This window comes from Rhodnius prolixus, unplaced genomic scaffold (assembly GCF_049639745.1).
Source record: "Rhodnius prolixus isolate KJV_2025 unplaced genomic scaffold, Rpr scaffold_2, whole genome shotgun sequence".
Lineage (NCBI taxonomy): Eukaryota > Metazoa > Arthropoda > Insecta > Hemiptera > Reduviidae > Rhodnius > Rhodnius prolixus.
Genome location: NW_027411592.1, coordinates 29,300,394 through 29,315,782, shown reverse-complemented (window position 1 = coordinate 29,315,782; position 15,389 = coordinate 29,300,394). Strand labels below are relative to the sequence as shown.

The 15,389-nt window shown below is 32.9% G+C and overlaps 2 protein-coding genes and 1 long non-coding RNA gene across 13 annotated transcripts; 2 read left to right on the top strand and 1 right to left on the bottom strand.

Annotated features, from left to right (window-relative positions):
• Positions 1 to 4,885: 4,885 nt before the first annotated feature.
• Positions 4,886 to 6,025, top strand: CHOp24 (transmembrane p24 trafficking protein CHOp24). Its single transcript, XM_074118896.1, has one exon. The coding sequence runs from the start codon at positions 4,976 to 4,978 to the stop codon at positions 5,570 to 5,572; it is 597 nt and encodes a 198-aa protein (XP_073974997.1). The 5' UTR covers positions 4,886 to 4,975; the 3' UTR covers positions 5,573 to 6,025.
• An 82-nt stretch (positions 6,026 to 6,107) lies between these two features.
• LOC141449442 (putative serine protease K12H4.7) lies at positions 6,108 to 14,055 on the top strand. 7 transcript variants are annotated; one of them, XM_074118892.1, is made up of 10 exons: positions 6,108 to 6,341; positions 9,041 to 9,088; positions 9,506 to 9,567; positions 9,664 to 9,848; positions 9,948 to 10,180; positions 10,263 to 10,398; positions 11,397 to 11,671; positions 11,760 to 11,892; positions 13,605 to 13,777; positions 13,881 to 14,055. In XM_074118892.1, exons 4-10 carry the CDS (start codon positions 9,760 to 9,762, stop codon positions 13,988 to 13,990), a joined length of 1,149 nt encoding a protein of 382 aa, XP_073974993.1. In that variant the 5' UTR covers positions 6,108 to 6,341; positions 9,041 to 9,088; positions 9,506 to 9,567; positions 9,664 to 9,759; the 3' UTR covers positions 13,991 to 14,055. The 7 variants fall into 7 exon arrangements, with proteins under 7 accessions (XP_073974993.1, XP_073974994.1, XP_073974989.1 ...); XM_074118890.1 differs by lacking the exon at positions 6,108 to 6,341 and adding an exon at positions 6,566 to 6,681; XM_074118891.1 differs by lacking the exon at positions 6,108 to 6,341 and adding an exon at positions 7,298 to 7,428.
• On the bottom strand, positions 6,678 to 15,070 carry LOC141449445 (uncharacterized). Of its 5 annotated transcripts, XR_012455519.1 has the most exons (8): positions 14,600 to 15,070; positions 11,917 to 13,015; positions 11,337 to 11,529; positions 10,719 to 10,865; positions 10,436 to 10,627; positions 10,036 to 10,153; positions 8,273 to 8,405; positions 6,678 to 6,849 (listed from the first exon to the last, which is right to left on the bottom strand). It is a non-coding gene; the product is annotated as an uncharacterized lncRNA (long non-coding RNA). The 5 variants fall into 5 exon arrangements; XR_012455517.1 differs by lacking the exons at positions 6,678 to 6,849; positions 8,273 to 8,405 and having other exon boundaries at positions 10,019 to 10,153; positions 14,600 to 15,068; XR_012455520.1 differs by lacking the exons at positions 6,678 to 6,849; positions 8,273 to 8,405; positions 10,436 to 10,627; positions 10,719 to 10,865 and having other exon boundaries at positions 14,600 to 15,065.
• Positions 15,071 to 15,389: the final 319 nt, after the last annotated feature.

Here is a 15,389-nt window from a genome sequence, read left to right as displayed (position 1 = left end):
TTATGTTTTATTATGAGCATGGATTTGTACTAGGAAAGTTCCCAATTTGAATTCACCACTAAGTTCTAATTTTTAAAATATCTAGTGTAATGTATGTGCTTCCGTCCGTTCTACGACACTTCATTTGGTAGTTGAACGTTAAGTTTGCCTGAAACTATTGGAATTAGTATGCTTTGGTTTACTTTTTAGTTATGACCATCAAGAGAAAACTCTGAGGTCCAGTCCAGGTTATCCTCAGAGCAAAATTACTCTCACTTTATTCTGAGAGCTGACAATAAAACTGAGTTATGCTCAGAAACATTTTTTTTTTTTTTAATTGGAATTTACCACTGCAACGGTTGTTGCAACCAGCAAATATGGTACCTGATAAAAAAAATAAAAGAAAATCATGAGTGGAGAAGGCACCCAGTGGTGATGTTCCAGTAACGTGCTATACTGCTCTCACGATAAGATTAGATCACGAGGCCATCTTCTCTTCAATCTCCTTAGAGGATTACCTGGTAATGTGGAGGAAGATAGGTGTTCTATGAGAGGGTTAGGATGAGCTGCTGTAGAGGAATGAATTTGAGAAAAAGAGCGTTAGCAAGGTCTGTAATGAAAGGGATTTTGAGGTCATTATGGATAGTGAGGTTAGATACATAGAACGGAGCGTTAAGAAGTTTTCGAAGTATTTTTGACTGTTGTGTCTGGAGGCGTAGTGAATTGGAACGCTTAGTCGATCCCCATACTTCGATGCCTTATGACCAAATAGGTCGCAGTAACAGAAGGTATAAGAGTCTTTTGTTAACAACGGCTCCGCTAAAACTCCACGATCGTGATTACTCGCCTAGGCTTCTCTTCCGCCGACTTCGTCAGACTATTATCAGAGATCCTCTTTTCTGGGCTGTTCAAATAGTCTGCTTTTAAAACTGATATGAAGCTACATTTCCAAGGCACATCTCCCAAGTCCAATCTACATTTCAACTATTATTTTTCTTGTTTCTTTGTGGTAAATGTCGTCACCGCATGTCATAAAAACATGGTGGCGAATTTGCAAAAATCGGCAAGGTGTGGGACAAAAAAATAATTAAGAAGACTTAGTAGAATTAAACGGTATTAAGAGGCGCTCAAATATCTTTCAAACCAGGGGAGACAGGAAATGAATAGGATGATGGGTGGCTAGGGAGAAAATCCACTGACTAAATTCCGCCAATCTCTTTTCTCACTACAAGAACAAGGTAGCCAAGTCTCACCACTCGGAGGGGGGAGGTTATGTTGAGGAACTTGGTCATATTATTAATGTTTGAATAATGTAGAGGTTACCATAGAAGTCACAGAAACACTATTATTGACCTAATTTTGTATCTTGTAATTAAAATCCTCGGTGATTGGAGCCTTCTCAATATACTGTCAGCCTTCCCAACAGTGTTGACTCTCTAGAGAAAATATTGTCTATAGCGGACAGTGAGCTGTAAGAGGCTTCTTGGAAGAGAATATTTTAGGCCAGGCACCTGGATTGGAACCTGGGATCAGGAATAATTTCTAACTTCTGAGCTTATCCTTTCCTTGTGCAGTTGCTGAATCATATTAGAGTGGAAATAATCGATCAAGGTCTCCTGAGGATTTGAAACTAGGATCTCCGGCTTACTAGTCTATCATCACGCTACTTATTGAGCTAAATCCTTTCCTAGACTGATTATTGTTCGGCAAATTTTATTACTGATTAATACTTTGACATTTGATTTCACTTTTCTTTCAGAAAATGTTATTCTTTAAAACTTGGGATCAACATTAATCTTAACATTTATGTTAAATGAAAAAAGAAATCCTTAAAATAAATATATATAATCTACTTTAAAAGAAAATAATATTGTAAGCAATCACAATAAGAAAATATTGTTAAAAAAAAAAAAAGTTCAAAATTTAGATGGTGTTAACAAACAGGAAGAGAAAACGATGAATAGTGATCGGAAATCCGTGTGAAGTTGGTTTGGAAAGCTTTGTAACGAAGGGGAGATTGGAAGCAAAGAGCTTGCAATTCCCAAATGCGTACACAGGAAGCAAACAACCCACGTCCTACAACTGCCCGATTTGTGACCCTTATACAATTATATCCTTTTATATTATTTTCAATTTCCTGTTAAATATCGAAGTGAAGTAAAACTTATGTGGTCGTTCATATATTACTCAGTAGGATCCTTTTTTTGGTTGAAAGAGTGAAGGGGATTAAAGCGAAGGATCAGAGATAATATTTACCACTACTCAAAAAGTATTTAATATTTTCATTTTCTCTTATCCCTCGTAAGAAGTACAGACAGAAGAACATTAACTGATATTTACTGCACTCTAACAACTGATGGCTGAACTACTACTGCACTTCTACAGCAAATACTAACCCAACAGAATTGCGCTCTGGTGGCCTGAAGTTAGACTACATACCTCAATGCTGCATTCTACTAGAATTAGTGGTAAGTCACATAAATTAATAAAGTATTCTGGCCTAATATGATTTCTATGGTTAATTCATGCTGTTAACCCACAAATATTTTGCAACAGACAACTCTGAATTTATTTTCTGCAGGTAAGTACAAGTATGTATAGAGAATGAGTGTTTAAGCGTTTTTGAAGAGAGAACTTTTTATTAAAAGTCTCAGTTCTATTCCTTTTATCATTTGAGTTGTATTGAGTTTATAACAATAAAATAATAAGTGTTGAAGGATAACACTTAGCTCAACAGTTAGTTCTTTTAATAAGAAAAATTAATGTAAATAATAGAACAGCAGAGAATGTAAGATTATCTAAAGACAAAAATAAAGTCATAAGTACTTTACCGTGTTTCGAAATTAAATTTTTGCTACATCGTATGTTTTCTTTTTTGTCATGTTCTTATTTTGAGGGAATGAAATGTTAAGAAATATTTAAAATCTGTTCTGTCCAGAAAAAGAAAGTGGACGAGACATTATAAAGAAAATAAGAAATGTTATGTGATTTATGAGAAATAAATTGTGCAACCCTTTTGCGCTTACTTTAATTTAAAAATGTATGTTTTTCTATTCCTAGAGTTTAAGTTCAGCCACATTATAAAACCGTTACAAAAAAAAAACTAAGTCTAATCTTCAATGGGTAGATTTTCACTTGAATAAGTTATAAACTAAAGGCCATAGAAAATTCCAAAAAGGAAGTCCAGGATATTTCATGCCCTTGGCGTTTTAGAATAATATGTGTTAACTCTATAGACATCGGCTTGTCTAAGAACTTCATTCACATCATCCAGCCATCTTGGATAAATGAGGCACGGTAATCTAGGCCTTTTGTGCTTCCTGGTCTTTCATTCATGGCTTTCTTAGGTAGCCTATCTTTCGACAACTGTTGGACTAGGCCAGCGAATCTTAACCTTCCTTTCTTTTTATGAACGATATTAACCGAATTTTAATCTTATTTTCTTTATATGAACGATTATACATATCTGTTTCTCCGAATAATTCTTTAGGCTCATCATTCCTTCAGATTCGAACTCTCCCTTCACACATTTATGGTCACATGTACTACTTATAATTTCCTTTACCGAACTTTAATAATCTTTTCACTTTTTGGTCAGCACCCAAGTCTAACCGTGAACTTCAGAACCTTCAGGGATTCGTCAAAGTTCCCTATTACTTGCAACCATTCAGGCTTTTATGACTGCCGTCCCTTCGTTATCATCTGTGACTATCGAATCTACATAATTAAAGATGGAGGATATTGGGAAGCTGAGAGCTCTAAATAGAACTTACTCTTCGTTCTTAACCTAGATTCTTGAGGTATGCATATGCTTTGTTTTTTATTCATTAATGTTAAAGCCCTGTTTCTTGCAAGCTTCTCCAAATGTTTGTAAAGTTTCCTGTAGAACCGCTTAGCCCTTGCTGTTCCAGTACATCGACTGTGTTGTCAAGGTATTATGTTCAAAGATTGATTGGGTTGATTTTTAGATTGAGATGCCGTAGTTAGTTCTGCTGACATTTCTACGCTTTATAATCTCTAGAAAATAAATGTGGTGCATGATAGCAGATCACCTGCCTCAAACCTGCATTAATTGTCAAGTCTTCACTCGTCTTAAAGTCTTCTTATATTTTTAATCTTTACTTGACAAAAAGTGTGGCGCCTCGTCATCCCAACTAGCCGCTCTAGCTTTTTGTATCCCAATAGCTCAATAGTTTGGGATTCGGTACTTCCTGTTGTTTCTTCTATTGGGTTGAACACCTCTGAAAGTGTTGTACCCACATTAGCTACAAGTTAATTATCATGTTTCCTTGTTCGTTTCCACTGTGATTCTCTTTGGGTTGTAAGGTGGGTTAATTTGTTCTCTCTGCCTAAAGAAGAATTTCCTGATCCTTTTTGCATGGAAGTCATCCGTTAGCTGATCAATTTTTTTGTTTTTTTTTCTTTTATTTCTTTTATGGTATTTAGTTTGTACAATAGAGGTGAGATTCATCAGAATGATTACTCTTACATGCTCAGTACTGTAATTAATTTTTGTAAATTAAATTTTGTTCTGTTTGTTGAACGTGTAATTTTTAAGAAAATAATTCTTATAAATAAAGGCAAATTATTGTTCTTACATCTCTTTAAATTTTAAGTTACAACAACTATTGCTTTAGAAATTCGAGTAAGATTTTGTACAGTTCAAATATTTTTGTTATTATTGAAAAATAATACCAAACGTCTTAAACGTCTTTTTACGAAAAATAAATTGTGGGAGGGTGGGAATTCTAAAGATTAACTTTATTAATTTTCCACTGTAACAAATTGATAAGTTGTTTAATGCCATTTAATTAATTCTGTTTTTAAAAATGAGATGAATAATAAATTAACATAAAGGACATAATTGCCTTAACTGTAATTTTCAGTGTAGCTTCTAAATGAAAATATGAAGACAAAATAACCTTCACGTCTGTTGTGTTGCGTGTGAAAGTGCCACATCTTCATGTGATCTTTAGCACTTTTTTAAAGAATTAATATGAGTTTTGTAGCTGCTTTTATTGTTTTATTAAAGTTAATAAATTTATCACAAGCTTACTTTGTAACTGTGGATGCACATGCAGAAGAATGCTTCTTCGACAAAGTAGAACAAGGTACAAAATTAGGATTAATGTTTGAAACTTCAGAAGGTGGATTTCTAGACATTGACGTGAAAATTGTAGGACCTGATGGCGAGATTATTTACCAAGGAGAAAGAGAAAGCACTGGAAAATATACCTTTTCAGCCCATAAGTCTGGTGTGTACACATACTGTTTCAGTAATCAAATGTCCACGATGACACCTAAAGTAGTTATGTTTAATATGGAAATCGGTGAAGCTCCTTCGGCGGATAAAGATGAAGGTGACCATAATAAAATGGAAGTTATGATAAAGGAGCTAACTAACGCCCTGACTAGTGTGAAGCATGAACAAGAATATATGACAGTTCGTGATAGAATCCATCACGGTATAAATGAAGCAACAAACAGTAGAGTGGTACTGTGGTCCTTTTTTGAAGCAGTTGTACTTATTACTATGACTATAGGACAAGTGTATTACCTCAAAAGGTTTTTTGAAGTGAGAAGAGTGGTGTAACATTTTGATTACAGTATTTAGGGACAGATTGTTATAAGGGATCCTCAATTTTAGAGTTCAACATCTAAATTTTTGTAACTGATTTATGCTAAATATATCCTGTAAAAATAAGCATCAAACTTACCTGGTAAATTAATTTTGTTTTTATAGTTATTTTGTGTTTAAGTGATTTACATGAAATCCATTTTATTTTACTTATAAAGTGATATTTCATTTTCGATTTTGCCCAAATGTTAACTGTTCGAAAACACTCCTAATGAGAAAAATTGTTTGGATTTTTTTTTTTTAACCATCAATTTGGTAATCAAATATCAAATAATTGATCACATAATATTTAGGATCAAATAATGATAATCATATAATTATTACAAATTAACTACCTGAGCTGTTTTTTTTTTATCCTTAATGTAAAGTGATTTGTGAAAAATAAATTAAGACCATTTTGTGATAGAATCTTAGCTTTTCTTTTTAAATACATTAAGCCTAATCTTAAAAATAAGTAAGTTGATAACCTTAACCTTTCTCTGCTTAAAGAAGATAGATCCTTTCTTTTGACCAGACATTGCTAGAATGGTACAGGAATTAGAGTGAAGAGAGCCGACCTTAAATATCTACTTTAGCCCCATTTAGTGACACTATTTGCACAAAATATGACCTTAGGGTTAATATGAAAGCATCTGAAAATATTTGTATTTTTGGGCTGAAATATTGAAGAGAGAAGAAACAAGAATAAATAGTTCATCCACATTGATCTTAGAGATACAAACAGGTAAATACATCAACCTTTTTGTGCGGTTCTTGGTGCTCAGATAGCCATTCTAAAAAAAAAGTTTCTTTGTAATTATTATTTTGAAATTCCATAGAAAATAACAAACCTTGAAAGCATTGCAATCATTGTTTCAGATGTTAATTTTGATCAAGTCTGATAGGACCCTGGATACTGACATTATCCATTCGCTATAATAATTTATGAGAAAGAACAATTTAACGATTAGTAGCACTTAATCAGTAGTTAAATAGCCTTAGAGAACATGCTTGATAACAAAAAGTTTATTGACTCTTGATGAAATGCTGTGTTATTCGTAACTTCTTGATGAATTCAAATTGTGGTAAGACAGTTACAGTAACGGTTTTCTGATTCAAGATTTGATCGGGCTTCGCCCCCTGGCTGGGCTTTCCCACCAACAAAACTAACTTCCTAACTCCACCGTCGTCAATTTGTTGACGCAAGAATCATTTTCTGAATAGATTTATGTTCTTCCTGCACACTTTTCTTACTGCAATAGTAGATATCCAATAAAAAAAAAAAAAAAAACCTTTTTAACCCATGGATTCACATTAGTAATGATTTCCGATTTAACAATATGAGCGACTAAAAAATAAAAAGTAGTCATACGCGGAATTCGAACTTGGGATCTCCCATTTACAAAGCCACACTCTTGACCACTAATCCCACACCCGCCGCTAGAACCTTATGCATGTCGCTATATATAAAAGCATTATTCAAAGAAAGTTGAGAAAGAGCGAGCAGATCCTGCTAATTCGTTATCATAGCTCCAACTTGAAGCTTTCCAATTCAGGCTTTGAAAAACCTGTGAGATCGTCTTTAGAGCTTTTTTAGAATAATCGCCATGGTTAGATTAATTAACTTAGTGAGATAGGACCTATGCCCCACGGCACCGCAGCCAAAAGAGGCTTATTGTGCCCTCTCTATTGAACCTAGTAAACGAAACCTCCCCTACTAAGGAGGTTTACGTCTTCCCTACTAGTTCTTTTTGCGCTACTATCTCCATTGGCCTCAAAGATCCAAAGGTTTCACAGCGCAACTACTCGATTGCAATGCAATCTAACAAGAGGTGAGAGGCAGTTTCCTCTTTTTCCTTACATAATCTGCACAACGGTTGCGTGCTAATAAGCCCCACCTTGAACAGATGCTTCCTGGGCCTACCATGCCCCTTGAATAGGCCTGAGATCAGTGTAATCTGATTTCTGCCCAAGCACAGAGTCACTGGCTCTTTGTTTACACAGCCAATGCATCATAGTCTTGCTGTGTTTAACCCCAGGACACATCGCCCAGTTCTTTTCATGTTTTCTAATCTCTGAGATTCACACCTCAAGGATGTACAAACCGCACCCTTGGTGATTCCCGGGCAGTAGGGAAGGCGTCATGATACACGATGTAAAAAATATTGAAGGAATTGATATTTTGGGTCACAATCTAATATTATTTGTGCTCTTAAATTCCGTCATTTCAGTTCCAATTAAAAGTTAAAGGGCAACAAGTGTTATCAGACACTTTAGAAATCTTTAATACTACATAAAGAGCATTTTGCCTATAATATAGATTTTCGGTTATTAATTCATATAATGTAAGTAACCTTGCGTGCGATTCGTTCAGCTTCTTATTTATGAACAAGTTCCACTTAAATCTCCTAACTAATGAACTCCCTACAAGCTTTCGCTTTATCTTCAGGGTTCCTTGCAAAAAACATCTTTAGTTATGAAAATTTTTGGGGCGGGTATTGGTCTAGTGGTCAAGAGCGTGGCTTTGTAAGTGGGATATCCCCAGTTCGAATCCCGCATATGACTACTTTTTTTGTTAGAAAAAATTGTTTATAGTATGAGTTTCCGCCACTTTCCACGACAACTAATTGGTAGTTGGACGTTAAGCCCCGCCTGAAAAATATGCAATTACTTTACTTTTAGTTATAATAGCTAATCAGGCTCTCATGGTCTCCTCAGAGTAAATCCTTTTGAAGTGATTTTCTGGTTATTCATTATAATTTTCCGCTATCAAATTTAGTATTTAATTTCATCCTGAAAAGCCTCGATTCTGAAAATAACATTATGATTGTTACTAATATTGAGACATTCCATTAATTTTAATTTTGCACATCAGCCCAGGTTACAATATGTAACAAGTCAAACGAATAAATTCCTACAATTTTTTATTCATAAAGTTTAGTATTAAAAATATCTTCATTTCTTTAAAATACTTTTCAACTGAAGAGTTGACATTGATTGCTTAGTCCGAGGCTATTATCGCTTTTTCAAGCTCACACAGCAGAAGAAATTAATTGCAGAGGGTGGATCTTATGAATGCATAAAAGAAAAACAATACAAATACTTTTGATAGAAGGGTAAAAAGAGAATTGATTATTATTATTTTTATTTTTTTACCTAAAAACTTACTTGGGCGACATTAGAAAGAACTAAATAACATAACATGAAACTAAATGTAATTTTATATTTGAAACAATGACAAATTATATTGAAGTTATCAATTCCATTTTAACATTTTGACAATAACTTTCTTGGTAAGAATAATTTATTTGTTTTAAAAAAATAATTCATATCCTACGTTTATATGCCTCCTCCTTTTTAAAGGCCATTAATGTCAAAATATAGTTTTTAAAATTAAAGAGATGAGTAATTTCAATTATTTTTTATTTTTTCGTATTGTTTCAGAACATGTTTCTTTTAATTCTAAAATGGAACGAAGGATTTAGACTGAGAGTTAGTTTGTATTCTAGTTATCTTAACTTAATGGACAACGGAAATGACTATTTCAAACAAAGCAGTACCTGAAGTTATTGTTTATGAACACAAAGAATAATTACTAATTATCTGCAACCCACTTATTGGAAATGTTAAGAGTTCACATATGACTTATAGTTTAAAGATATAGGAAAGTCAAATAGATAATTAAAACGCAGTATTTATTTGCCAGTGAAAGCTTTTCATAATAGGACCCTTCTTTAGTAGCTAAAATACTGATTTTACAAGTAAAAAATAGAATGAAACTCCCAATAAGTATTTTACTGGTTAATTTTTCAGCTTTTTTGCTAACAACTAGTTTTCCAGCATCAAAATCCCACATATTTTTTGTAAATCATTTCTTTGATGCAATTGCATTAGAATCCTCTCTTTCAGAAGCGAAGTACTTTGAACAAGATATTGACCACACTGGAGAGTTAGAAGGAACATTCCAACAGGTAATATCATAATGGATAAGTTTTTATTTTCTTACTTTTCATTTTATTTTACTTAGGAAACAGTTAACAAACAATTTTTAAATTTAAAACATCTAGCTGTACTATGAAACATTAAGGGAAGCAGAAAATATCAGCAATTTAAAATTCCTGTTTATCGGTGGTGAAAATGCTTTATCTACAGGCTCAGTTGTAATGAACTTTATGTCACAGCTCGCTGATCAATTCTTGGCTGATAAATATGCTCTTGAACATAGATATTACGGGCAATCTCAACCATTTAGGTCTATAAGCTATTTTTTTATTTTTTTTTACTATTTGAAGCAATACAGTATAAATGAACTGATATTTGCAATTTTTCAAATATATTTATGTTTTAACAGGAATACAAGTGTAGAATCTTTAAAATATTTAACTGTTGATCAATCTTTAGAAGATATAAAAAATTTTATAGAAGTTGTTAATAATTACACTCCAGATGTTTGCAATAAATGGATACTGTTTGGCGGTTCATATGCAGGTAATTTAGCTGCATGGGCAAGAATGATGTATCCAGAACTAATTTTTGGAGCTGTATCATCATCCGCACCTGTACAAGTTGAGTTTAATTTCAAAAGTACGACATTTTAAAAATCATGATGTTAATTCTAAGGAACTTTATGGCCACTTATTTATTTTTATTAATTGCTTTTTTATAGAATATCTGGAGATTACCTCGAAATTAATAGAGGAAAAGGATGCTGAATGTAAAAGCACTATAAAAGAAGGAATGAAAATGCTTGTATACACATTTAATACTAAAGCTGGAAAAGAAAAACTTGCAACAAAATTTAAGTAAGTTAATTTAATATACATTGTGACTTTCACTTACTGATTTAAGAAGCAGGGTCGTTATTATCCCGATGGAAAAACTGTAAGGATTTGGCTAAAGTCATTGAACCATTATCTTTTATGATTTTTTTAGATTACATAGATACCTAAATTTTTCCTCAAAAATTAAAAGATTTTTCTTTAATTTTTAGAATCGAAAGTGCGAAGTTTTCAAATTTTTCCCCGCGATTTTCTAGAAAATATTTATATTATTATTTTATTTTTGCATCTATGAAAAATACGAATTTGTACAGTGCAGATGGTTACAATGGTACTGTACTTACATTTTGTTACAACTCAAAAGTTAGAAAATATTTATATTCAAATTTTCTCTAGCACACAAGCGATCGGTAGCTGAAGTTCTAAAAACAATATATTGTTTTTTTCTCTAGTTTTGTTCACATTATTTATCAAATCCAAAATTTTACCTACTAAAATACAAAATAAAATTCACAAACAAAAATACAAAAGTGTCCATAAGTAACTTCAATTATCTTGCCAAAGTTGGGCTCCTGCGAATACTATATATTTCTGTCTAGAGTAAGCATGTACCTTTTATTTAAATAAATTTAGGTGAACTTATTGAAGCTATGTTGGTGGGAGGGATTTCCAAGAGAAAGCAGCTAACATGTGACAATGATCTAGGTTGTTACAGATCTAAGTAGGTCCTTTTTGCAGCTAAGAAGAAAATGATTTTTTTCTTAGTATTCAATTTTATTAAAGAGCTAATAAATTTGACGGTGTTGTGAATGACTTAGATTCGATAGAATAAAAAAAGTGAGTTGAGTCTATCGGATCCCCAAATAACCAAAAATTTAAGAGTGGTATGACTTTTTTAATTTAATTTTTTTCATATGTCTCTATGAGAGTATTTCAACAATATTTATTTTCCTTTTTACTACCACAAATAAATTATTGTAACATTGTATTGCACTTCAATTTATCTTTTTTGTTTTTAATAGAATGTGTGATCCTCCAAAACATCAGTTTGACAAATATTCTTTAACATCATTCATTGTGGAGTTATTTACTGATGCAGTTGAATTCAATACAAAAGTAGTAAATGGAGACCGACTTTCACTTTTATGCATCGACCTAAAAAATAGAAAAGGAAATAGCTTAGAAAAATTAGCATCATTAGTTGCAGACCATTATGCTACCGGCAGAGACTGTTTTAATTATAATTACAATTCCAACCAAGATCTATTCAAAACCGAAATTAATGAATATAATTTTGGTAATTTCTAAATTAATATATTTTGTTAAATGAAAATTTTTAATTTTATTGGTATGAACATGAATTTTGATATTCTTTAATGCTTTAGAAAGGCAATGGTACTATCAAAAATGTACAGAGTTAGGATATTTTCAAACTACTGGCTCTTCAGAGCAGCCATTTACCCACAGCCTTCCACTTTTCTACTATACAAAACTATGCAAGGATGCATTTGGTAAAAAGTAAGTATACTAAATTGTATCTACCTCTTTTTCATTTTAGAATATTGTTCATCGTTTTTGGTAACTTATTCATTAATCTGAAGGGAAGAAAGATTATTGTAAATTTCAGTCATAATTTTCTATTTTCTGCCAAGCTTTCGACCTGGGGACTATCATCTTCAGAGGCTAATACTTATTGACAATTATGTTTTTTACACTTTTAACATCGAAGGTTGATATAATTATTAGGAAATTAACATTACTAAAACGTTTACCACTATTTATTTTATATTTCTATTTATTATTGATTTTTGGAGCATATGGTCTTTTTCTACCAATTTTTTTTAATAATATGGTGTGAGAACAATAATTAAATACGACTGAAATATATACATATTTCGATATTTTGATCCCTATATTTCTCCTCGCTTTAATCAGCTAACATCCCATCTTCAGCTCATCTTTTTCGTCCTATTGTTTTGTGGCACCTATTCTTGCCCTTAATTGGTCTGACTGCTTTTTCCTTAGTTCTCCTTCATTCATGACTAAGGTATGATAGTTCTCCAGTCCTGCAATTAATCACATCGGATGTCCATCCTTTCCATAATTCGTTTTAACCAAACTTCTTGCCCCCCTTTCTCTCTTTTGGATACTTAGGTCATGGTAACTTTTTCGTTTCCATATTTTTTTCTCCATGACTTTCTTAGGATCTTGCTTTAACCTATCTAACACTGTTGGGAGTCTTTTCATAAATAACTCGGTCGGTGTGTAGTTCTATGAGGAGGGTTCCAATAACTTAGTAACCACCTTGCTACTTTTTCTTGAGGGCTGCTTTCTTCGTCTTTCTCTGACAGATATCTTTGTTTGAAGGTTCTAATAAATCGCTCCTCTAATCCATTACACTTCGGGGTTATGGAGAGCTTCTGATATGGAAGTGCTGTCTCAAAAAATCTTGAACTCTCCGGACCTAAACGTCCATTGTCAGCAACTAATTTCTTCTCAGTTCTCTTCTCTCTTCTTCCGGGAATATTTTCTTTTCCGCCATCATTTGTCGAAAAGTCAATGTCGTTTCGGGCCGAAATAGGTTGCGCGCATAATCTATCTTACAGTTTGTGTTCTTGAACCCGTGGTTCTCTATCACCGACTGGAAACATAACCTCCATCAGATTTCTAGTTACTAGGAAATGCTTATAGTTTGGATCGATTGGAACTTTAGCCTAAAGAGAGAATGACGCAGCAGAACTGTTAGTTCTGTCCAGATACCTAATCAGCATTTTAGATTTTCCAGTAACCGTTTTTTCTAAAATATAAACGATGACGTTTCCAAGGAATAAACATGATGGCATGTTTCCTGCGACACAACAACAACTGGGCTAGTATAAAAGGAAGAGGTGTTTTAGTTTTATTTGGCTAACCTAGCCGTTTTCAATTCCCAGAATACCTAAATGATATATTACTCCGACAAAAATAAATCTTCGAAAGATCCCTTGAGCCGCGATGGCTTAGGCTTAAGGCCAACTCTCACGGAATCTAGCTAATCTAATATTCTTCATAAATATCTTCTGAATATTAAACAGATAATTTAGATGAATCTCAGTTAGTATAATAATAATAAGCAATTTTTCCCCCATGAAATTATGCAGTTTTTATGGCTTTCATGAGCATACCATGATCATTTGCATATTGATTATTTGCGTCTATTTACTACTAGTATTCTCTTTCTTCCGAAAAAGCTTCAACGAGAACACTATAAAGGAAGGCGTGGAAAGAACTGTTTCTAAGTACAAAGTAAATGATCTTATTAAAGTTACAAATCTACTTATGGTATATGGATCTTCAGACCCCTGGAAGAATTTGGGGATACAATCTTTTGAAACTGATAAGTCTAAAGTAATTTTTATCGAAGGTAAGAAACTTGGGAGAACTCAAATATTATATTATTCATTGCAGTAAATGTAGATAACTCAAGTCAAACATTGGAATTATGAGATAAACGTAACTTTTTGTAGATGGCTGGCATTGTCAGGATATGATCATGGCGGTGGAAAATGATTCTGAGGAAGTTAAAAAGAGCAGAGATGAAATACAAAATACAATAGAACATTGGTGCACTAATTAACTCTACACACTAATTATTATCTTCATTTATTTTATTTAAATAAAACAAATTTTGCTGAAAACTGATTCAAACAAATGTTTTTAACTTTTTTGTACAAATCCTTGAAACTGGAAGAGTTAAGACCACAAAGAACTACAACTTTAAAGGTTTATTGCGATTCTTGAACGGAATTACTCTGTAAGCGTTACGTGTTGCATTTATGCCCAATGAGTGAGAGCAATTTTTAGTGCAAAAGTAGACTTTGCCAAAAGTTTGCCCACTCCAAGAACAGAAAAAGGCAAAAATTTGCGAATTGGTAGATAGGAATGTCCTTTAAAAAGTGACTGCTTTCGATCTGTTAAGAAGAGGTGCAGCACAGCCTTATAAACGAATAAGTCAAAAATACTGCTCACTGTTGCAGTAAATATTTGAAGAGGGGTTCAAAAGATAAATGTGCAATAGTTAAGTTTAATATTCAATTACATATACAATGTAAGTAGGTTAAAAAAACTCAAAAACTATACCATAAATGATCCATCTGCCGGGAAAAAGTGTAACTCTTTATTCAGATTATGAAAACAAAACATTAAATTCAAAAGATGAGATTTTAAATGAAACAGGAAAATTGACCTGGTATCCGTCTGGCTCTGTAGGTAGCACCGTAATAAGTGTTGCCCAAAGATTGGAATAACTATTCTCAGGTGCCTAAAAACTCTTTTCCTCTTAATTATACCCAATTCCAACACCTGGTAACTACAAATTTCTCTTCTGAGGTAGTTACAATGCCCTGTAACTGTTCAGGAATTGCTGCTTACTCTCAAGAAGGCTAGAACCTCAAGCTCCGTTCTCATCACAACCACCCTTTTACCATCCATTCTCTGATATGGGTCGACTGATTCCTTGGATTGGACTAGAATTGGGAAAATGCTTGTTAATCATAAATTACTATTAGTCCACTACGTCCCTTGCATATTATAAGAGGGTTGGGTCACTGTTATAGTTTATATTATTATACCTAAAGTAGAAGTTCAATAATTTTGGGGTCGTCCGTAAACTATGTAAAGCTATTTTCGGGATGGAAGGGGTAACCATCAAATATGGTGGTGTGAGTTCATTGCTGCATTTGCGTCACAGAAGTGCATTGAAGGGTCGAAGCCCATAATAAAAAATTTCTATCCGCAAAAGTTTTAAAAAGGACATAAGTAATGAAGTAAGTAAATAATGCCTCTACGCATTGAATTGCAGCTTGTACCTTGCGCCTGTATGGAATAATTTAATTACTAAAAAATTATATGATATTATATTTAATTATAATTTACCAAAACGATTATTAAAATTTGAATAAAAACATTACATACAAAATATGTAAATTTTGAAAACTTCATATTTAATGCGCAAATTTCTTTAAAAGTTGAATGTC

Excerpts from the sequence above, each read along its gene's own strand:
- LOC141449442 (XM_074118888.1), top strand. The coding sequence starts at position 6,636 with ATGAAATGCTGTGTTATTCGTAACTTCTTGATGAATTCAAATTGTG. Across the intron at positions 11,893-13,604 it reads AAGGATGCATTTGGTAAAAA|CTTCAACGAGAACACTATAA; the intron begins GTAAGTATACTA and ends CTTCCGAAAAAG. Across the intron at positions 13,778-13,880 it reads TAAAGTAATTTTTATCGAAG|ATGGCTGGCATTGTCAGGAT; the intron begins GTAAGAAACTTG and ends AACTTTTTGTAG.
- CHOp24 (XM_074118896.1), top strand. The coding sequence starts at position 4,976 with ATGAGTTTTGTAGCTGCTTTTATTGTTTTATTAAAGTTAATAAATTTA.